The 23957-nt window shown below is 37.6% G+C and overlaps 1 protein-coding gene across 3 annotated transcripts in view; it reads right to left on the minus strand.

Annotated features, from left to right (window-relative positions):
- Positions 1–1130: 1130 nt before the first annotated feature.
- slc6a8 (solute carrier family 6 member 8) overlaps positions 1131–23957 on the minus strand; it is a 44039-nt gene continuing 21212 nt past the window's right edge. For 2 of the 3 annotated variants that reach the window (XM_026928167.3, XM_053235918.1), the window contains 9 exons: positions 22205–22339; positions 20614–20717; positions 19519–19643; positions 11688–11800; positions 10720–10848; positions 10338–10440; positions 9474–9574; positions 8522–8692; positions 1131–6184 (listed from right to left, as the gene is read on the minus strand). In XM_026928167.3, coding sequence (XP_026783968.2) covers positions 6044–6184; positions 8522–8692; positions 9474–9574; positions 10338–10440; positions 10720–10848; positions 11688–11800; positions 19519–19643; positions 20614–20717; positions 22205–22339 — 1122 coding nt within the window. In that variant the 3' untranslated portion in view covers positions 1131–6043. Of the gene's footprint in view, positions 6185–8521; positions 8693–8938; positions 9049–9473; positions 9575–10337; positions 10441–10719; positions 10849–11687; positions 11801–19518; positions 19644–20613; positions 20718–22204; positions 22340–23957 lie in introns of those variants that run through there. The other variant, XM_026928168.3, reaches the window with a different exon arrangement.

The raw sequence follows: 23957 nt of genomic DNA on the forward strand, positions 1-23957 counted from the left end.
CATGAGAAAGGGTTTTCGTCTAGCCACCGTAGCCCACAGCCCAGACAAGTGAAGAATACAAGTGAAGATTGTTGTCACTTGCAGGGAGTGACCGTATTTGCCAGATATTCCTGCAGCTCCTTTAACATTGCTGTAGGTCTCTTGGCAGCCTCCGTGATAGGGTTTTATCTTGTCCTTTCATCAACGTTGGAGGAATATCCTGTTCATGGAAATGTCACCGTGGTGCTCCATTTCCTCCACTTGTTGATGATGGCCTTCATGGTGTTCCATGGTACATCTAATGCTTTTCTTTTTTTTTCTTTCCTAAAACATTTCTATTTGTTTTTCAGAAAAACCTTTTAACCTTTAACCTTTTAAATTTTAACAGGGGTGTGTATTCTTTTTTGTATATACAGGATGTAGAACTTCATTTATATTATGACATCGTTTGTAGAGGGTTCTTAGCTTCCTAAAGGGGTTCTCCTGAACAACCTTCTGTTGTTCTGTTCTACACAGAGACAAAAAAAGATAAAAGATTTAAAAAAAAAATACAAGCAAAAGTTATGGTTCAAAAAAGTACTAAAATTATTTTGAATTTGCTTGAATATTTTTCTGTCAGTGTAGATATTTTTTACAGGGGGTTTTAAATGTTTTACAGCCTGGGACACTTTCCAGTGTACAAAAAAAAAAAAAATGTCTCATGATCCAAACACACATTTATTTAATAAATGTAATCACTCACATTAAAATTTTCCAAATATTAAGCACATACTGTGTAAGGAACATATTAGCCTCTTTGACTGATCACTTAAACTGGCGTAATCTAAACCTCAATGTCTTAAAAACAAAGTGAGCTATAAATAATGTCAACTTGAAAATAATGGATATGGATAGAAATGTGTTTTGGAGTGGAAAGTTCCAGAACAAAAAGCTCTATGGCATCATTAAATAGTCAAACTATTATAATACGCAGTTAAATAACGAGCCTAATATGTATCTAGTTGGATTATGTTTATAAACTCAATCTGTACTGAGGGATTATTATTGAATTGAATATTATTGAATGAGAGAGCTCTGTAGTGCTGTTGCTACCTTCTACGTTCTTCACTAATACACAGATGAGCCAGGAGGAAAGACAGGACGCGAGTGTGTTGCCATGGAGTTAGTTCGTTTATTGCCGGTTGTTGCTCTGATATGGGTGAGTGGATCTTCAGCACACAGTCACAGTGGTATAAAGCATGAAGCCCTTCATACATCAACATCATCAATGATCAGTGATCAACTCCTGCATGAGCAATGACTTTTACAGCACGAGTCGTTATGTTATTACTACTTCAGCTTACGAATGGAAGACTGTGGTTACAGCTCACAGCATGTCACGAAGCACAACGATGAAAGAGTTAATCACTAAGTTAACTATGTTAATAAGAGAACCTTCGAGACAGTAACCTGACCCAAAGCTGTAGAGTTTCTGTCTACCACTAATATAATGTGCTCTAATACGCTTTTAAGTCAAGAAATTAACTTTTCACTAATGATTCTTGATTTAGATTTGATTTAAAACATTTTAGCCAAAAATTCATCATACACTATGAAACGAGTTCACAATTTGAAAAAAAAAAAAATTTCTGTTCCATTAGGAAGTTTTTTTTATTTAAAAAAAAAAAAAAACCTGGTTACTGCTGGTTAATTTAACTCGTAAAACATACAGATCATATGTTGGATTGATAGATTTTAATCATAGATTTACATTTAACAGTTTTCAATTTATAGAAGAGTAAAAGTTAGTTATTTAAGTTCATTTAGAAATATAGATTAATTCATTGATACGTTTCTTTTTTTAATCAATTAATTTATTAATCAGTTCATTCATTAATGTAAAAAATTTGCTGATTAAAGAAAACATCTCTTTATGTACTTTTCTATATTTTCTAAAATCTTCCCTTTTCTAATGAACAGTACTACATTAACTAGACCAAACTCCAGTTCATCTGCAGTGAGCAAGTCTTTGGGACAAAGCTACTGTCAAGAACAACTTTTTTATTTATTTATTTTTTTGGTAATGTTCATGTTTCTTCTTTACTTTTCTACATACAATGACTAAACAACATTTTATCAGCTGACCATCCCAGGGTGCTGTTGGATGAAGAGGAATTCATGAAACTCAGAAAAGGGAAACTCTTCAGATGCTTCGCCTGTGATCGGTGATCATCACAGGCAGTTTCGCTAGTTTTGGTTTTAATTTGAGAAATAAGAATCAGATCCTCAACTCAGAGTTACCAGAAGTTGCTTTTTTCTAGTATCTCATTAATTTCTATTTGGAATAAAAGGACTCTACACTCGCTGTCCACTTTATTAGGAGCACCTGCGCATTCACCCAATCAGCCAATCATGTGGCAGCAGCACAATGCATAAAATCATGTAGCTACAGGTCAAGAGGTTCAGTTAATGTTCACATCAAACATCAGAATGGAGCAAATATGTGATGGGGACTTTGACCGTTGCACAGAGGTTGTAGATGAGCTGGTTTGAGTATTTCAGAAAGTGCTAATCTCCTCTGATTTTCACGCACAACAGTCTGTAGAGTTGTAACCCCTCTTTACAGCCACGGTGAGCAGAAAAGCATCTCAGAACGCACAACCACATTGGGTTCCACTCCCGTTCCTAATAAAGTGGTCCTTCAGTGTATGTACAGTAAATAAAAATGGGGGGAAAAAACTTTTCAACCTGGTTAATACCTTAAACATGTGACCCAGAGCACTTTGGAGCTGTGATCGATACAGGCAGTTTCGCTGGTTTTGGTCTCACTAAGTTAAAAGTCCTTGGGAAAATACTGCCTTGAAGGTGCTTTCACATGCTGTCTGCTTCAAGGAATTAATCAGATTAATTCGATTATTCCAAGGTCACTGGTGTCTTATACATTAAAATACATTATTTTCACATATTGGCTTAAAAGTGGACAGGCTCTTAGCTCTGAATGTGTCGTAATGAGCTGCACTTGTGATCTGTGATTAGCTTCGCTGGTTTCAGTTTGATTAAAAGGTCTTGGGAAATGAGCACAAAAGCCACAGAAGCTGAGTGTGAGACACTCTGACAGACTCTTAGATCAGATTAATTGCAGTGCATGCATTGCTCAAAGTAGTACAGTTAAGTGCAAAAGTTTACATCCCCTGTGAATTCTGAGTGAAAAAGGAAAATGTATCTCTACTTGACAAAATGCTGTAAACAGAAAAAATAGGGGAAAAGGAGGCTGAGGGCAGTTACACAATTCACCAAGGAATATTACATTCACAAACATTTCAATGGATTGGTTTGGGGTTTTGGCCCTTATTAATATCTTAACATACACTATTTGAATATTTTTGTTACTTTTGTAATGAAGGAATACCTATGAAACCTAACATATAAATAACATTGTCTTATAGTCTTCATTTTGTTCTAAGGGTGTACAAACTTTTGCACTCAGCTGTATCTCCTGTGTCTCTATAAGGTAATCTTAGAAATCAGATTAATATCCGTTGAGTTTGGTCCCTGGGTGGTCAGCCGAAAATACTGAAATCTAACACATAACACACACACACACGCACGCACGCACACACACGAGCTTGATACTTATAATAGACAACACAATGTGCTGTCTTAATGTTTCTTTCTATAACGCCACTGAATCGTATCATTAATAACTCCCTTTCCACAGTCATATCTTATCAAAAATTCATCCTGCAGCAAACTTTTAAAATATACCTCACAGATATTCAGTATGTATATTTATACTTCTATATATATATATATATATATATACATATATATAGATGTATATAAGTATATCAGCAAAATAAAAGCCTTCACAAAATAAATCTCTGAACTCTTTCACATTATGTAAAACAAAAGTTAAGATTAAAATTGAACATCTACTTTTTACATTCTAATGGTTTCTAGATTTCGACGGTGTTAGAAAGGCTTAGAGTAAGGTACACTAGAGTAAGGAAAGAAGGGCAGAATTCCCACAGTGCAGTTTGACGCGATATACACTTAGATATTAATGGGCTCTTACGCTGAAACACACAATAAAAGGCAAAGTTTGGCAACTGTTACCCGTCAACTCAGGCTGTACATCACTTCCGCACAGGCCTTATGCTAACAATCCATTATTCGCTACTATTACATGACAGGAGTGTTCTATCACTCCTATCCTACCCGACGTTGGCAAAAAGCCCCTTCATTCACCCTTAAACCCAAACAATTGATCAAGATATAAAAATATCTCCATACCAACCAATCAGTGATGCTGTATAAAGCTTTATATTATGATTTAAGCATTTTGGTTATGATATTTAAGGAATACTCCAGCGTTTTTCAATCCAGTCCCAATCCACCACATCTGTATTCTACGTGTCATTACCATGAATAAGATTTTTTTGCTTTTTTTCTTTTGCTTTTTTTTGCGTTTTCTGCTGAGAAAAAACAGACAAGCTGTATAATGGAAGTCTAAGGGCAAAACATTTTAGTATTTTAATAGAGTGCTTTCATGAACTTGCAGTCAAGGGTATTTATTAATTAAGATTTAATTATGTAAAATTTGCACTTTTCTTAGAGAGACACAATAAAAACCAAAAACTTTTATTCAATTTGGCAAAATTGAATAAAACTCCACAACTAAATAACTTTCATGTCCTTCTCATCCTTGTTGGAGTGTCCTGACAGTAATTTGTTCTATATAGATATGTGTTTTAAACTTTTACTGACTGCCCCAACAGCTGCCCTTAGACGTAAACTGTAAGTGAATTTTGATTAATCGGGTTTTCTCGGCACAGGGAAATATGTCGAAATTCTTCTCCATGGTAACAGCACATACACTACAGATATGGTACAAAAAGCTCAGGTTAAGAAAAGGCTGAAGTACTCCTTTAAATCCTCATCCTCACTGTTATCACTTATTCTCTGAGCACAATATAGCGTTCATTCAACATTACAGCATCGCTATATTACACTCTCATTGTCTCTGCTTTAAAATGAAGCCAATTCTGAATTTAGTGTTCAAAAATCTTATATATACAAACATCTGATATTTAAAAAAAAATGTGCAAAATATAGAAGTGATGCTTTTAGTTTGTCATCACCACATATCTGCTTTACCAAATATTAGTCATTACTTCAAGCACAAAACGAGTACAAATCCAACTTAACTAGGCAGATGAAATCTGGATTTTTTATGGCAAAGAGTCCTTCCTGTCTGAGAGACATGAAGGAAGCATACTGTTTGGCACACAAAGTGAGCTGTGTTTTACAAAAAAAAAGGTGCTGACATTTTGCAGACACTCATTCAATTAAAAAAAAAAACGAACTCTGTAGACTGTGCAATAAAAGGAAATGTTCGACATACGATCTGGTTACTCCGTACCTCAGTGGTCAGTAAATAAAAAAGACAAAAGAACAACTATTTCTTTTCTTTTTTAACATTTAACCTAACACTTATTCTCGTATTATATTGGTCTGACCTAAATATACACAAATACACTGTATTATAAGTAATACTATATAATGACAGACTAAAGAAGGGAGAATGTTATCATAGATCATCTATTTTGGCCCTTAGTTTTAAATACAGTGGACCCAATTGCTGTGTCTACGTCTAAACGGGCGTTAATGAGCGTAGATTCAAATGGACCAGTTGACACATATCTGTACGTATCCTCCCCATATCAAACACAAACATAACTTTTATCCGTGCCAGGCTGAATGAGGAGGATTGTGGGAATTCTGCCCTGAGGAGGTGATGGTAAGAAAGAGCTACACCAAGCTAGACTCCCTCTCATGCTGCACATCTCCTTCTGAACCAAGGACAAGCTAATAGTGTGCTGCTAAAATGTACAGAACTGCAGGAGTGAAATAGAAAGAGCAGCAATTTCAACCCGGAAGTTCTGTCGAGTCATCGACTTCTTGTAAACGTACTTCTTATAAAAGTACACCATTTCATTCGGACAAGTGTAAAACTGAATTGGAATATAGGCAGCATCATTATCAGCTTGTCTTCGGTTTCCGCTCGGATCCTCCGACTTCACGGCTACATGCCGCTCTCGAAGATGATGACCTTGTTGTCTTCGGTGCCTGGGGACAGTGACGACAGGCTTCTGATGTCTGCGTCGGGTGGCATGTACTCCAAATGATGCGCAGCCCACACGGGTTTGGTCAGATTCTCCCAGCGCTGCGGATCAAGAAGAAAAAACACAACTCAGACGCTTGACTTGTATGTACACCCTGTCTCGGTAACTGTTTAGTGCTCCAAATATTTGTATTCGAATTTAAACCAGAAGTGGGTGTGGCTTTTTTTTTAACAATCCCTGAAGTAGAAATGCCAGCACTGTCACCAAAGAAAAAACGCCTGCAATATTTTCTTACAAATTATTTGGTGCTATTTCCCAAAATATAAACAAACTAATAGCCTAATTAAACCATTGCAACCTTGACCAGGCAGTTACTAAGGATGCTGTAGTGTAAATGCATCGTTTATGTTAATGAATGCCATCTTTATTTGTCCCCCAAGCTTCATATCTGACCACTCGCTCTCTCGCCTGTGTGAAAGTAAAAAAACTCACACAACTTTTTTGTTCTGCGTCCCAGCCCCAATGCACACCTCTAATATACATCATACAGTTTACTGCATGTCTCAGATCTGTGAATATTTCATCGCGTAGAAGGCAGAAATCTCTCTGAGATGCTGCCTAGGTGTAATTTCTGCTGTTTTGTCTCAAATTTAACAACAGGGAGTCTGGGGGTGGTGTTTAAAATGACTTTTCAGAGCTGACAAATGGAGATTAGTTACTCTGAGAACTGTACCTGAATTATTATCCTCCCCACTGCGCATTTTTCCTGGAAAAGCTATTATTCAGCTATAAATTCTACTTTATCTCCAGGCAATGCTCAATAAATAAACCAGGAATGAACAGAGAACAAGCAGGAGCTCACTGTACTCAAGTCTGTCTAGGAAAGAATCAGCCTGATGTTCTCTCTTTTTGAATTCTTTACACTTAAAATGTCAAAAAAAGGTTGTTTTGTTTTTTTTAATTTGTACTCCATTTTCTCCTACAGTACACAATTCAAATTCCTGGCCTCAGCCTAGCTCTTTCCTATTCCTTATCTGGAAGGATCAGAGCTAATGAAAGATTCCTCCTTCCTCCATCTTTTCAAACTGCTGCTCGTGTAACCTCCAGCTTGTCACGCCTGAGGCGAGCTAACGGTGCTGACTGCTCTGAATGTAAAAGGAGAAACTTTAGACTGCTGCACCACTCGGAAACCTTGTCTAGTCGGCTTTCACTAAGAGTATTTACCTGACATGCTTTCCTGTGCATCACTCTGTGTGTCTGGCCTGAAATGCCATTCTGTTCTATTTCCAGTGCAAATCAATGGAAAGCCATTAGCCCACTTATCAGAATTAAACACGCTACTTTCCTTCTTATGGCACTGAGTCAGTAGGAAACTGCTGACCCAAATGCAAAATTCATCCAAATGGCTCAGTTAAAGTGGTGGGTCAGTGAGGATTAGTGTAAATTTGGATTTGTTGGTTCGAGGGTTTGACTTTGACTAAATATATCTTTATCATGATACATGATGACATTTTTACAACAATTGAATTCTGCTTTAAAAAGCCAGATTTCAAGCCAATAAATCTATTACACTCAAGCCACTGTTCTGTCCAAGGACTGCCCTACTTCTTGTCTGTTACGTTGCTTAGCAACCAAAACTTACTGGTAACAGATTAGATTGCGTGGGGGAAGAACTATTTATGACAAATGTTATTAATAAGAAATTAAATGAACACAGGATGTGATCATAGTCATAGCTTCACGCTGTGCCTAAGAACACCCTTAGCCATCATAAAATCACTGGAACACATGGCGCATTGTGGATTGCTTTATTATTCTTTTTTGCTTTATCAGCTGTTCCATTACTGAGTGTAACAGTGGAATCACACAATACCTAAGAAAAGTGGTTTGTAATGTGACTTGTATGTTTAAGTCCATTCACTTGTAGCCTGCACTACAGCTCCGATAGCATTATGCATACTGTAAAGTCTTAAAGGAATACTCCAGTGACGTTTCAACCTAATCTCTGTTCACTGCATCTATATATATAAAAGTCTTTGTAAATGAAACTGGTCATATGTTACCAAGTGGTTGTGTTGGTCAGATGATGCATAAAGACCTCTAAGTGTTGTGGTTTTGAATTTAAGTTATATAATAACTGAACATTTAGCTCAACGACTGCCATTAGGCTTTCATTATAGTAAGTTCTGAGTTGATAAGTTTTCTGTTCTTTTCACAAAACATGGATAGGTGCTGAAATTCTTGTCCATGATAATCATAAATATGGCACAAATGCAATATATTAAGATTAGCCTGAAAACTGGTGAAGTACTCGTTTAACTACTTAAGGAAATCTGGACGTGTTCATTAGAGTCTACTGTACTGTAAGAGTTTATTTAGCTCTAATCAAAAAGAGAATGCTGTGTACACGAAAAGCAGAACTTTTGCGTGGGCCGTACCTGTCTGAAGGATCCTTTGGCCATGATGAGCTTGTACACAACGCTAAGAGGGATGCAGAGCATGGAGGAGAGAGCCATCCACCATCCGATCATCTCCCCCCACCACGGGTACACGTACACATTGTTGTAGGTAAGAGGCTTGTAGTTCACCAGGTGGAACACGAATATTCCCTGAGACGTGGAGAGAGAGCGAGAGAATACAAACACCAGTCAGTTTCAGTCATCACATGGACCAGTACCATGTGTGTGTGTGTTTGTGTGTGTGTTTGTGTGTGTGTGTGTGTGTGTGTGTGTGCGTGTGTGTGTATGGCCTATTAATGACTGAAAGATGTGATCTTTGTGCACACTCTGTACATGAGCATGCATTAATAATTGAACAAGACAGCATTATGGGTGTTATCCCTGTCCTTTACACACCTGATTGAACTCCTCTGCTAATGATCAAGCCCGAGGAGCAGGTTCAGGTGTGTTAACGCAGGGTCAGGTGTGCTAACAGTCCGGGCTAAGAGTTTTGGCTCCGGACTGGCCTAAACACAAGAGACTCTGTCCTAAATTCTTAAATTCATGTACAGTTGGAGTTATTACTAGAATTCCAGTCTTTAAAAAAATACTTTAAAATTGCTGGAGCACATACAATCTGTTCTAACAAAACATTTTCATAGTCTTTATTTTTTAATCGAGCTTTATGAGAAGAGAATAGATCAGAATAATCTTCAGAATTAACTCCTATGCTGCTGAATGAATTTTACAGTGTACAATATACACGAGACAATCTGAGGATTGCGCATCCAAGACAATAACTGCACTATGGAAAATTACGGCATTGCGTAATTATGAAAAAATTATTATTCAAAATTTACATAATTTACATAATTATTAAAAAGAAAAATACGTTTTCTAGCTATTCTGCAATATTTATGTAGGTTTAGAGGCAGACAACAGATTCTCTTACCATGCAAACACATGGAGTAAGAAACGACCAGCACCACTTCATCCAAGGGAAAGGCCGGTAACCGATCATACGGGCAATGTCATCCATAAACTTATCAGCACCTGCGCATACAGAGCGTACACACTTTAATACACAGGCTTCAGATGAACATATATAGCCTTTACTTTAGTATCCAAATTGTTGTTAACATTGTATGATGGCAGCTATTATGATCATGATAATTATGTAACAGATAAAACAGGTGTGCTGTTATAGGAAAATAATCAACATGATGCCAGCCTGATGTGAAGAAGAGTACTCCTCCCACCCTGAAGTGGATTATTTTCTACCCTGAAGTGTTTTTATCCCTCTTACACCACAGCAACTTACCACTGACTATGATTTTTTTATTAAGTAAAAAATGATAGGTTGTACTTTTTATCCATTTACAGTTATATTGTACAGAACTGTTAGTCGATCCCTCATTACAGTCTCTTTTTCTCTCTCTTGATTTTAATAAGACAAAAAATGCAGCTTGTCATGTTACCAAGAAACAAAGCTCTCTGTCCTGAAAACTTACCTCCATCACTAAAGACCCCTTCCAAAAATGTTACATCTACACAAAGAAAACCCCACCATATCAACAATTTAATACGTTTTTAAACATCTTTATGTGGAGCGTCTGCCATACGAGCCCCTGTCTAAGCTGTTACTATAGAAACGTTAACGTATTGGAACGAATGCTTAATTTAAATCTTAATTTAGCAGCCAGAACTACTGTCAGAGCTACTGTTATAGAAAAATTATTGAGTGAAAAGAGTTGAGTGTTAAACAGTGCTGTGGTATAACTGTTGTTATAGTTTATGTGGTGTTCGTGAGTCTTACCATAAACCCAGGCGACAACCACGCATTCCCAGAATGCCTGCCACAACAGGGTCATTCCACTGGCTGAATAATAGTCAAAAAGCTGGAAGACGTACATCCCTCCCTACACACACACACACACACACACACACACACACAAATGAAAAAGTGAGGTCTACTGTAACAGCCTGCAATAAAATTAAAAAAAAAAACTTCTGCAAAAATTGTGACTAACTCTTGCACAGCTTTATCCCTGTAAAGAAATGCACACTGAAAAGCTCCATAAATGATTGTAATAATTTGCGCTAAGATGATCTACAATGATTCCTAGCTCAATACCAGTGTTCATTACATGCTAAATATGAATGTTGGCCCAAATACTGGCTTCAGTTAACACACTTACCTGTGTAACCATGGAGAGATCTATAACAAAGCACAATATGCAGCAGATCGCCACAGCGATTTCTCGCTTGTTAAACTTTGAAGGGAGCAGATCCAGGATGCCAGTTATAAAGCCTTCCACTCCAACAAACTGCACGAGGAGAAACAACACATTAAATTACACACTATTCAGACTGACTGCTGGTGCTATCACTGGCTCATTGAGCAAATGTAAGCACTTGATGCATGATTGGGTTCATAATTGAAGCAAATCAAACACACAAAACCACAGATTCAAACCTAAACGCAGCTGAAAAATTCCAGCGCTGTGAATCTGGTGTACTGCATGAACCCTTAATGGTCTTGTAATGGTCTTTATTTAAAGTGAAACAAACATTATGGAACTGGTTTACTTCCATTAATGACACATGTACAGATACTATTAAAATGATATAAAGTCTAATTTTGTAAATAAGAGAGAGAGAAAAAAAAAGATTTTAGTCACTGTCTCATTCCTTTCATGTCTTATTTACTATCCTTAGCCATGGACTAACTTTTACTATATACAGTGTATATGCACTGACCAACCATGTTATTAGGAACACTTATTAGCTGCCACATGATTGGCTGATTGAGCAAGTGTCCAGGTGTATTAAAATGGACAGTGAGTGTTTGTGTCTATGGTAAAAAATATATGGTATATGGGAACCTGTGCATTAAAATGTAAGGGCAGGTAGTTCTCTGGGACCAGGGTTGGGAGCCCGTGCACTAAATTGTGCAGGATAGGGGTTAATCCAGGACCAAGTTTGGTAGCCTGTGGTTTGGCAGTTTCCCTGAACTGTCTCGCACTGATTAAACTCATCAGTTATATTATTAAGCCTGAAGATTGCTAAAAGACTGGCAAACTGTGAAACTGTGAACAGAACACCAGGGTGCTAATGAAGTGCCAGTTTTAGGTTAAATCCCACCATGTGACCCTGAACGACTGACCTGACTGTCCAGCCCCAGCATCAGCAGCATGAAGAAGAAGAGTGCGGCCCAGACTGGTGCCACGGGCATCATCGACACGGCTTTGGGGTACGCGATGAACGCCAGGCCCGGCCCTGCAAGCAGGAGAGCAGCATAAGACACATTCATCACAATGGGCCAGGGGCAGGCCACGACACACACCAGCACACTTACACACAACACCAACTTCACAGAGACAGAGAGAGCAAGAGGGAGAGAGACTGAGAGGAAGAGAGAGATGAAGGTGCATCTGGATGAAAGTGTGTGTGAAAGAATTCTTCTTGTGTAATTTTCTGGGTTGAGTTGGTTTTCTCTAGCGACAGCAGTGTTCACATTCACATTCAGACAGATTAGTCACAACAGTGTTTTTACTATAGATTTGTTTAGATTTTGGCAAAGGGACGGTGCTGACATGCGTTTGAGTTAGCACATGGGTATTAAACAGTGTTTAATTTAGCATAACTCTTTTAGAAAGCAACGAAACACTTCAGTGTGTGCAGTTACAGGAAAATAATCAACGACAGGTTGGTGTTTTGTTGCATGATGCAAAGCGGTTTCTCTGTTACTACCTCGGAGTTGATTATTTTCTAAAAACAGCACGTCCCAAAGTGTTTTATTCCTCTTATACCACAGCAATTTGCTGACAATTCAATCTTTTTTCACTAATTAACAAAACAGTGTCATATTTTTTATCTGTTTTTAGTTACGTTTAATGAAGTACAACTTTTGCAGTTAGCTTCTGTTATCACTGACATTATAGCAGCTACAAACAGCCACTCCCTCTCATTTTTCTTCATGCTCTTGAAGATAAGACAAAAAAATTCATCTTATCTTGTTGCATAGAAGCAGAAATCATGAAGTACTCTGTTCTGAATACTTTACTGACCGTTACAAAGCACTGACACTGGAGACTCCTTCCATAAATGTTAAATAAATGTCTCCTTGCAGATTTTAAATCTGTTTATTATTAGTTTTAGATTGAGTGACGCGTCCTCCATACAAGTGCCTGTGTATTTGCTGTAACTATGGAAATGAAAATACTGTATATTTAAATAATAGCATTAATATAAACTCGTGATTTACATTCTAGCTGAAAATTAATCAACACCTGACCAAAACAGTGCTGTGGTATAAATAGGTTTAATTTAGCAGAGCCAATTAAAACTGAATAACTGTACTAGTTAGTTACCAGTGATTACTCCAAGTCCACAGTTACTTTTAGTTTATACAACTTGTTTAAATTTGTAGAACACAAATGGGTTTTTCTATGCTTGTTCACCAATTTCATGGCACAGGATCTCGATCTTTATTTAGTTGTACTAAAATTCAGTGGTTATTAGTCTAAAGAAATGGCTTTCCTGAAGATTTTGTTAAAGCAAAACTTGAGCATTTTTGTTTTTTTCAACCTAATCTCTATCTTCAACATCTGTAGTGAATATGTGATGAACATGAACAATAGTTTCGGCACATTTTCCTACACAGAGAAAAGAACAGACAACTTTTTTACTCGAAACTCGCTTATAATGGAAGTCTAAGGGCATTTGTTGAGGGCATTTGTTTGAAAATGAATGTTTGCGCAAAGAGCTTTCATGAATTCTTTAGTCAATATACACTATATGGTCAATAGTATGTGGACACCTGACCGTCACACCCATATGTGGTTCTTCCCCAAACTGTTGGCGCAAAGTTCGAAACACACAATTGTATAGAATGTCTTTGTATGCTGTAGCGTTACAATTTCGCTTCAGCCCTGACCTCAACCCCACTGATCACCTTTGGGATGAACTGGAACAGCAACTACATGCCAGGCCTCCTCACCCAACATCAGTGCCTGATCTCACTAATACTCTTCTGGCTGAATGAACACAAATCCCCACAGCCTCGCTCCAAAATCCAGGGGAAAGCCTTCCCAGAAGAGTGGAGCTTATTATAAAAGGGAGAATAATCTGGAATGGGATGTTCAAGGATATATGGGTGTGATGGTTAGGTGTCCACATACTTTTGGCCATATAGTGTATTTGTGACCGAGGCTCTAATTCTGTGTTATTCGTCCTTTCCTTCTTTTTTTGGAGGGAATAATTTGTGGTGCTACCAACATACGTACTTCTCTGGGTCTAACCACACATGGTTAGAGCAAATCCTAAGGAAAAGTGTATGTAACTGGAACTTATTTTACTGTATTGTTCCAGTCTTTTAGAGTTGGATAAGATAAGAATAGCTTTGGTAAAACATTCTTTCACATTTGTCTCATTTAGTCCTTCATCAGACGCTCTTATCCAGAGTGACTTACAAAACATGCACACAGCTGAAGGTGCAGTGACTAAAAACAAAGAACCTGTAAGGACTGAATCTTTAAGCTTTGCACAAGTGTTGGAAAAGAAAATCCTAGCAGGCAGAAAAAAAAGAATTTTACCATAAAAACCCTAGTTCATATGTTGGTGCACACGATAGCCCCATGTCAACAGCATAAATGATAAATTACACATTCTGCCTTGTGCTTTTACCAACCAGAGACCACGGCCTCGTCCTCTTTCTTTCTGTTGGTTTTCAAAATGGAGTTTTACAAATTCACAAGTTCACCTCGATAAAGTTACAAGAAGCAAATGTGCATTTTTCACATTTCCCGTGTCCTTTCCCCTTCAGTGAATTTGCATTTCCAATTGGCGAATTTTGATCTGACTGCTGGTTTATTTGAAAAGCAGAAAATTGTAGTTTTCAGTTATCTCTCAGAGTCTTAAAAATAATAATGCTACGGCTAAAGAGTAGACACTGAAATACTTGTCCATGGTAATCACACATATCCTACAGATGCATTAAATAGAGATTACATTAAAAACCTCTGATGTATTTCTTTCAGATATTGTTGTTCTGACTTGGTTCACTCGATGACAAATCTTAACAGAAAAGATCTACATTTACAAATGGCACAATATTAGAACAAATTTATAGCCTAAAAATATTAAACATCACCATTATTTACATCGAAACTCAACATGCCTCCTTTCTGGGTTTCGCTCAGTGGTTAGCAATAGATATCATTAAGGTGTTGTTATTTAAATGGTGTTTGGGTTTAGAGAGGTTAGACTAGCTTGCCAGTACACAGTAGTTAGCATGCTTACATTGGGAATTTTATCTACTTGTGTTCTTGTTTGGATTTCCACGACCTATATCAGAGGACAGCTCTACTGCTGGCATTTAGCTATGCTAGGCTAAGCTATTCTAACGCTAAAGCTAATGCCAAGGCTGTGGCTGGCTGTGCTAGGCCAATGTGCACCCCACAGCAGTAGCTAGGCCTAACACATTAATAGGTGTAAATGCTGACATTAGATATCAGAGGTTTACCTGCATCGGCAGTCAGCTCCAGGACCCCTCTTGAAATCGAGATGTGCACATCTCAAGAGGCAAAGCTCCTGGTTAAATAATCCTTAAATTAATACTTAAAGCCAAAATATAGATAATATAAAATGAATAGATATGAATAACAAGAAAGAGAACGGGCCTGAAGACAATCAAGGATAACTTGGTTAAAGAATCAAAGGTATAATGGAAAGATCTGGAAGAAGTCTGTTTGAAAAATAATAAAAAAAAAGCTCCTGTCGTTTAGGTAGGATGCGTTTAGGTCTACACAATGATGACATTTTTCCTCTCTCGAGCACATTCACACAGAACAGCTCCACAGGATGTTAATATAGGACTTGCAGTCACACTCAGGTTAGTCACCACAAGGACAGACAAGGTCTTACACACACACCCAGAAGTGCTTCACAAACTCACCACACGTTCTCTGTCTCACACACACACACACACACACACACACACACACACACACACGCACACACATACACTCACACTGAATAAATAATCAAAATAATGCACTAAAATCAGTCTGGTTATAACAATGCACTGCAACAGCACACAGCTTTCCACAGGGTGTCACTGAGACTAACATTAGAATGATGGTGACATTATAACGTGTCAAATGATACATCCCTCAAATCTCTTAACGTTTTGGCCCATCAGTAGTTTTTTTACTATTACCTTCAATTGTGGAAAGATCATTTTGTGAGGTCTTCCTCCGAAAAACGTCATGGTTAAAATTCAAAATGCTCCTCGACTCGAAGGCTTACCCCCAGCTATCAGACAAGACGCCTCCATTTTGGAATCGAAATTTCATCTTCAAACCTGTGCATGCTGGCATTCGATCAAGGTCGATAGATAGATACGTACATTTTTGGGGGGCTATTTGTTTGTCTGACTGTTTTATGTGTTATTTGTCGTTTATGCTATTTTATTTCTTGTACCATTTTAATCGATGTACAGCACTATGGTCAACTTGACTTGTTTTAAATGTGCTTTAAAAATGAAGCTTACTCGGATATTAATCCCCTTATTCTCTAATGGTATGTGTTTACTTGCTACTTTGCCACAATACATGCTATTCATTTCAAAGCTGAGCTCTGGTGTTGCATTTAGCCAATCAGACAAAAGCTTCATGAAATCCAAGTCAATGTCAAAGAAATGCCGAATAATGGCAATTCTATGACATTGACTTGGATTTCATGCAGCGGTAGGCATGTACAAGCAGACACGTACACCAAGACAACCTCCTCTATCTTTCTGTCTCTCTCTGCATTGAATGTAGAACATGCTGTCCTTTGCTTAGACGCAACAAATTCACGTGAACTGTTCAACACTCTGCGACGTGAACCTCGATCTGGAACACTCAGTGCTCTTACACCATGCAGGGAGGATGGACTGAAAGCGCCGAAACACACCAAATGTTTGCTCAAGATCTAACAGGAATATAAGGGAGTTATATTTGAATCGTTCTCCAAACACTTTTATCCAAAGCTCATGAGGCAGAGTACAATCTAAGCACAGAGCAGAATCACACAACATCTAAGCACTATGAAAAAGTCAGGGATCACTTTTTTTTCAGTCTTTCAGTTTTTGCTTTCAGTCAAATGGCCATTCAGTACTTATTCAGTAATTATTTGGTGGCAAACAATAGTGACAGGAAAATGCATCATTATCATAATCATTACCTGTGTGATTTTTTGCTAAGTACATTTTCCAATCATTATTGTTCATTACTGTTATTGTTCATAAACCACACACAAAGTTCTTCAACAGAAAAAACTGTAAATCTGTAAATATTTTATTTGCAATACTGAACTTTAATACTGACCTGCATAAATGGCTGTTTAACTGAAAATGGAATTAATGTACTGTACATTTTCCCATCATAATCTTTTGCCATCAGATAATCCACAGTGAGTACAGAAAAGCCATTAGATTGAAAACAAATGGTGCTCTCTGACTTTGCACATACTGTATCTTTTTTCCCAGAATGTGTACGTAAAAGATCTGGATCTACTGCAAAATAGTATATATTGATAATAGACGACAGTTTCTAATGTCGTTGGTTCAAGTCAATTTGATTGGCAAATTAAAATCAGCTCATGCCACATCTGATTTGATTAGCAAAAAATTGCTAGACTGGTGATCAAGGGCCAGATAAGAGGCATTTCCATGTAGATGAATGCATCAGTGACTTTCTCGCTAAAACTCAGTATGATTCAGTCTCTTCAGCTAAAGCTTCTTATCCACTGTAGAGCTTAAAGGTTACCACGTGTGCCATCCTGTGCCAGCGTGGACTCGGTGTGAACATCTGGTTTTACTTTTCCCACATGTTATAATGCTATTCTAGTCTGTTCTGATGAATGACGAGATGGAGGCTTTGGAACCTGTTATCACTTAAAGTGTTTCATGCACTGAAAGAGCAAAGTAAAAGATTCATGGGGTGTGAATTCCTATCATTTCATAGAGTAATCATATAGTATTATCATGATGAAACAGGACCTAAAACAAATTAAACTCACTTAGTACAAAATCGGAAATAATAAAATGCAATAAGGTGAGATACGCAAGACAATTGCAATACTTGGCAAATCGTTATTGCTATTGCTATACTGTATATCAGTATTTTTGTTCATAACCAACAGAGTTGATCTCCTCAAACAGTCTCCTTGCAAATGGAAGGTCATATGTGTCTCAGGTATTTTATTTTTTCATCTAAAATGTAAATATGCCTAAGCATGCACACAGCCTGCTAAAGCTAGATTATATATGATAGGATGTATTGCAGGGTTTCATATTTCTATACTATACTCTACTATTGTGAGTGAACATTTTAAGATCACTTCCACCAAAGCCTACATTTTGTAATTAGTTTATGTAAGGGACACAAGGGGGTGAGCTGTTGTAGGAAAATAATCAGTGACATGGTGGTGTGATGCACTGCCACTGCAAAGCTGAATAATTTCCAAAAACGGCACATCCCAAAGTGTTTCGTTCCTCTCATATACTGCAGCAATTCCAAAATTTTATCAACTAAAGAAAGACATTATACTTTTTTATCAGTTCGAAAAAGTTAGTTCCTGTTAACACTTAGATTATAGCAGCTATAACTTTGTTTATAAGAGAAAAAAAATGCTTCTGGTGTAAAATAGGCTTAATTCTGCAAACCTGATTGTCCATTGTAGTTTACGACATTTAATAGAGTTATATACATTTAATGGAGTACAGGATGTTATCGCTCTTTTGTCCCACGAGTTTTGGATCTGATGGTCCTCTCCTACCCATGAGAATAAAAACCACCCGCCCACGAGACATTTTTTCAGTCCAGATGCACGTTAACTTGCACACCATGACAGTGCTGTTCTCTGCATTCAAACATTGCCAGACGTGGCTTTTCTATTTTTATTTTCTCACTGAAGTTATGTGGATAAAGGGCATACATACGAGTATCTGAATACTGGCACCTAAAATGGATGACGAATACACACTCCTGGTTATAATCAGGATGCAGTTTAGGATGTGTGCAGAGTGCAGGATTTCCTAAATACTCTGACCTGACTGCATAAAGACAAACAAAGTTCCACTTACGCATATGAGACAGCACAAACACACACATACACACACACACACACATACACACACACACATACACACACACACACAATTTCATATTCACCTTACACATTTAGATTCTCTCATATATTCACACAGAAAACTTCTAATGTCACTTTCAGACACAAACACACATAATACATTCAAAAAACAAAATGATAAAATTCCATATCACGCACCACTGACGTATTAGAAAGTGAAATCTTCCCAAAAATGGTCAATTATTTCAATAAATTTTTGGATTTGCAATATATTCCATTTTCAAATAGGTTAAAACAACTCAGATTCAGTCAGATTCATCCACATTCACTTATTAACACACGTAGGCACAGACTCAGACACACACACGTACACAGATCTCTCAGTACAATAATTCTGTCAATCATTTAACACATTACACACAAATACAATGAACTTTCTGAATAAAATTAAAGAATAATCACATATTTAACTGTAAATGTGTCACGAAGAATATCATTATCAACCTCAGGTCTTATAAATCATTACTCAGATATTTCTATGTCCAGAGAGTTGACTTTATCCTTCTGAAGGGTGAAAATAACTTTTATAGGTAACACAGTGCAAATAATCACAGCCTCAGATTTTCCTTCAGCTAAATGAGTTAACAATTTTACACATATGCATCAGAAGGGACACTACCATAAACTTTTCCCTGATACAATACACGAACAGTTCTCAATTCCAGTAAATTCTTCTAAACAGTTTCATTCTTAATTCAGATCAGGATTAAACTGTACAGTGCAGCCAGAAACTCCAGAGTAAAGCCTATACACACTTAAAAAGCATGCGTTGAAAACACTAACAGTTGCTGGAGTCTTACCTGACTCTGCCACTTTTGAGATGTCCACACCCTGCTCAGCAGCCATGAAGCCCAGAATGGAGAAAACCACAAAACCAGCGAAGAAACTGGTGCCGCTGTTTATCAGTGCCAACACGAACGTATCCCTGAGGACGACGGGACAAACAAAAGTCAAAAAACATGATTTCTAATTATTTACGTCCTTTTGGATGGATGTTTCTGATTATTTGCGATTTCATTAATAAGTTGATTCAATCCTGTCTAATTTGCAAATTACCACAGGATGACACTGTATCTGAAAGGTTAGCCATGTAATCTGCATGCGAGGCTAGCTAGCTGACTTCGCAAATGTCATACTGAAAAAATGTTGGTTATTATAGTTTTTTTGGCTACTGTTAAATAAATCAATGAAAATATAAATCCAGACTTAATCATGTCTACCTGTGATAAATGTGAGCTAGTTTGTTAGCAGTTAATGTGTGAGATAGCTAATTTACCTAATGCTAGTCATTAAAAAACTGGCTGTAATGGCATGTATAAATTGTTGAGAAAATGAAAATGTTATCTGAGACCCAGATACTGAAATCTCACTTGTGTCTACCTGTGGCAAATGTGACATTAACTAGCAGTTAACTAGCCGACTGGCTCAGTTGGCTAATATTATGATTTTGGCAAGAGGCCAAGGTGGTGTTTCCAATTTTACTCATAATACATGTATCTTGTCACTTTTATAATGAAAGCAAAGGGGTCAAGATGCGCCATTATTAGTAGTTTCTTGGGCATTATAAAAGAACATATTACACAATTAATTAGTCTACACTATTTTTAAGGTCTAAAATGATGACATTTAGAAGTAATTTAGGCAACAGTTTAATATGCAATAAGTGATTGAGTGATTGAGTGACACTTACTGAGCTTCTCCGAAATTATGTCTATTTTTTTAACCTTCATGACCATTACTTGACAGTCCTTCAGTTTGTTAAAGCTTGTAGTTTGTTAAAACCCAAATTCTGATAATGGAGTCATGCAGTAAATAAGTAGAGACTGGGCAGCCACAGACCCAACAAAAATAGAAAGAGAAAAAAATGCAGTGTCCTAATAAAAGAGGAAATTTACCGGTAGCAGTTGTTGTTGAATCGGTTATAACTGCCAAGAGCAGTCAGGGCTCCGAGTCCGATGGCGTAAGAAAAGAACACTTGAGTGCCGGCATCGATCCAGACCTGAATGATGGACAGAATGAGGGAGAACGAGAGAGAGAAAGAGAAGAAGTAATGAGAATTAATGAGAGCAATGGTAAAAATCCTACCAGATTTCAGTTTACTGAAATCAATCCAATCACAACAGACCTGAAAGCTAAATGGGGCGCAGTTTAGGTCTTGGAACATTCCCAGCTTTACAAATAACACACTCTTCATATGGAAGCAGTGTTCATTTTAAGGCGTATTATTCTTTGAGGGTAATTAGAGTAACCCTAGAAATTGATTTAAAGGCATACTTAAAAAAAAAACAAAACTAAGAAATGAACACTATTTCCCTTCAAACATTGCTGAGTAGGCGCAGACTTCCATTACTCATTGTTTTCTGAAATATCCTGTCAGCTGTTAGCTGGCTAGCATTAGCAGCCATTTATAAAATACTTAAAGATCCTCTTAGTAATCCTGTCAGGTTAGCTCATGTTATCTGGCTAGCTAGCTTTAGCAGTGAAAATTACGAACATTGTTAATGATCATTAGTAATCCTGTCAGGTTAGCTTGTTATATAGATAGATTATGTACAGTGAAGATTATGAACATTTATAAACACTTAAAGATCCTCTTAGTAATCCTGTCAGGTTAGCTACTGTTATCTACATGAATCTCATTAGCAGTGAGGACTATGACCATTTATAAACACTTATTGATCCTCTTAGTAATCCTGTCAGGTTAGCTACTGTTATCTACATGAATCTCATTAGCAGTGAGGACTATGACCATTTATAAACACTTATTGATCCTCTTAGTAATCCTGTCAGGTTAGCTACTGTTATCTACATGAATATCATTAGCAGTGAGGACTATGACCATTTATAAACACATTGATCCTCTTAGTAATCCTGTCAGGTTAGCTACTGTTATCTACATGAATATCATTAGCAGTGAGGACTATGACCATTTATAAACACATTGATCCTCTTAGTAATCCTGTCAGGTTAGCTACTGTTATCTACATGCATATCATTAGCAGTGAGGACTATGACCATTTATAAACACATTGATCCTCTTAGTAATCCTGTCAGGTTAGCTACTGTTATCTACATGCATATCATTAGCAGTGAGGACTATGACCATTTATAAACACATTGATCCTCTTAGTAATCCTGTCAGGTTAGCTACTGTTATCTACATGCATATCATTAGCAGTGAGGACTATGACCATTTATAAACACATTGATCCTCTTAGTAATCCTGTCAGGTTAGCTCATGCTATCTAGCTGACTAGCTACAGCTGGGAAGATTATGAACATTTATAAATACTTAAAGATCCTATTAGTAATTCTGTCAGGGTATCTAAGCTCTTGCAGTGAAGATGAACATTTAGTCCTCTCAGAAATCTTTTCAGGATAGCAGTGACTACATTTGGGAAAAACTGAAAAATTGCATAGATTAGATTTGATAAATTAGTGACTTTCTAAGCAGATTTTTTACAGACCCATTCCTTCTGTGCTCACCTGTGCTTCATTAAGCTTTGACCAGTCAGGCTTGAGATAGTACATGATACCATCGTAGGCCCCAGGAAGGGTCACACCTCTCACCAAGAGAATGACCAGGACAACATAGGGGAACATGGCAGTGAAATACACAATCTGCAACACACATAAGTGACAGTTATGAATATTATAAGCAGGGGATATGCTGAATATTAGTCCTTTTTTTTTCAAGTACATGGAACATGTTTTAGGGTCCATGGTGGTCTAGTGGCTAAGGATCCTGCGCCCTCACTATGCACCACGGCCTGGGTATGTTTCCCGGGTAGGGAACCAACTCAGCCACTGGGAGTGTACTCTCAGTGCCGGTAGCAAACCCGGATAAAATGGGAGGTTGTGTGAGTTAGGGCATGCGGCGTAAAACTTGTGCCAAATCAAACATGCGGACCAATGATCCACTGTGGTGACCCCCAAAGGGAGCAGCCAAAAGAACAGCAATAACAACAACATGGAACCTGTTTTAGAAACTCCAGTTTCTGATCCGCCGGCCAGTCATTCATGAAAAGCCAATGGCAATCTTTGGCTTATGGCTAGACATAGCAATTCAGAAATATAGATCACTATCTGCAATTTTGTAGATGAATATATGCTAGCAATGCATTTAATAAGCAGTATTGTCAGCTTAGTGACTTTGTTGCTAGATGTGGCGACCTTTAAGACCCCTTTAGTGACTCTATTATTTAAAAAGTGACAAATCTAGAGACTTCCTGAGCAGACATTAGCGACTGCCAGTTCCCAGCTGCTGATTATACAAGTTGAGAGCAGGTTCAGTCGACTCACCACCTTGTATGAGCCTGTGTTCCCAATGACCAATCACTGATCATCATTTGTCCCACCCGCGTAATTCTTTTCTTCTTCGTTTTAAACCTTCTGACGATATTTACTATGTATACTATATTTACTATATACTGTATAATAAGTGAGTTATTTTATCTGTAACCATTTCCTTCATGTCTATTTCTCAACCACTCACTACTGCTTCATTTTGTCTGCATTCTTTGTAGAAGATTGTAGTATTTTGTGAGTAAATAGTTGGTTTGACTCCATTTTGTAAATAGTTAGTTTGTGGTGCTATGACTAAGAACTTCTTTCTTTAAGATATAAGTTATAATTTATGCTATTCTATACTAAAGTGTCTTTAGAAAATCTTCCTGCTTCATGTAAGATGTGTTGATATGCAAATTAGTTTCTGACATCATCTGGTGACTTCTAGGGACTTTCTGACAACGAATTTACCCTGAAAAGAGCTGGCAATACTGTTGAATTGGTATACTTTGGCCGTGAAACATCCATGTTCGTTTTACTTTTTCTGTAATGACCGGGTCACTCACACATCGCGAGGACATAACATCTTTTGAGACAAAGTATAGAGGAGGAGCCTTGTATTCCTTCAATACAATGCATCAGGCAAAATTCTGAATGATGTTTTCTTTTTTCTTCCTCTAATACGTTCTGCTGTGGCGACTCTGTTTATGAACTCACCAGGCAACGGCCCCCTCACTGCCTCCTGCTCTCGCTCCAAATACACATCTCGGTATGTGGCGTCACATGGCCATGGTGAAATGATTCACACACCCTGTGTCTGTCCTTGGACACGGAAAGATCAGGCTGGGTTGAGCATTTCTCAGTGACCCTCGGGGATGATGAACTCAACTATAATGGCACAATGTAGCCCGGAGACAGGGACGCTATTCAGGACAGACACTTCACACACTGA

Source organism: Pangasianodon hypophthalmus, chromosome 8 (assembly GCF_027358585.1).
Source record: "Pangasianodon hypophthalmus isolate fPanHyp1 chromosome 8, fPanHyp1.pri, whole genome shotgun sequence".
Taxonomy (NCBI): Eukaryota; Metazoa; Chordata; class Actinopteri; order Siluriformes; family Pangasiidae; genus Pangasianodon; species Pangasianodon hypophthalmus.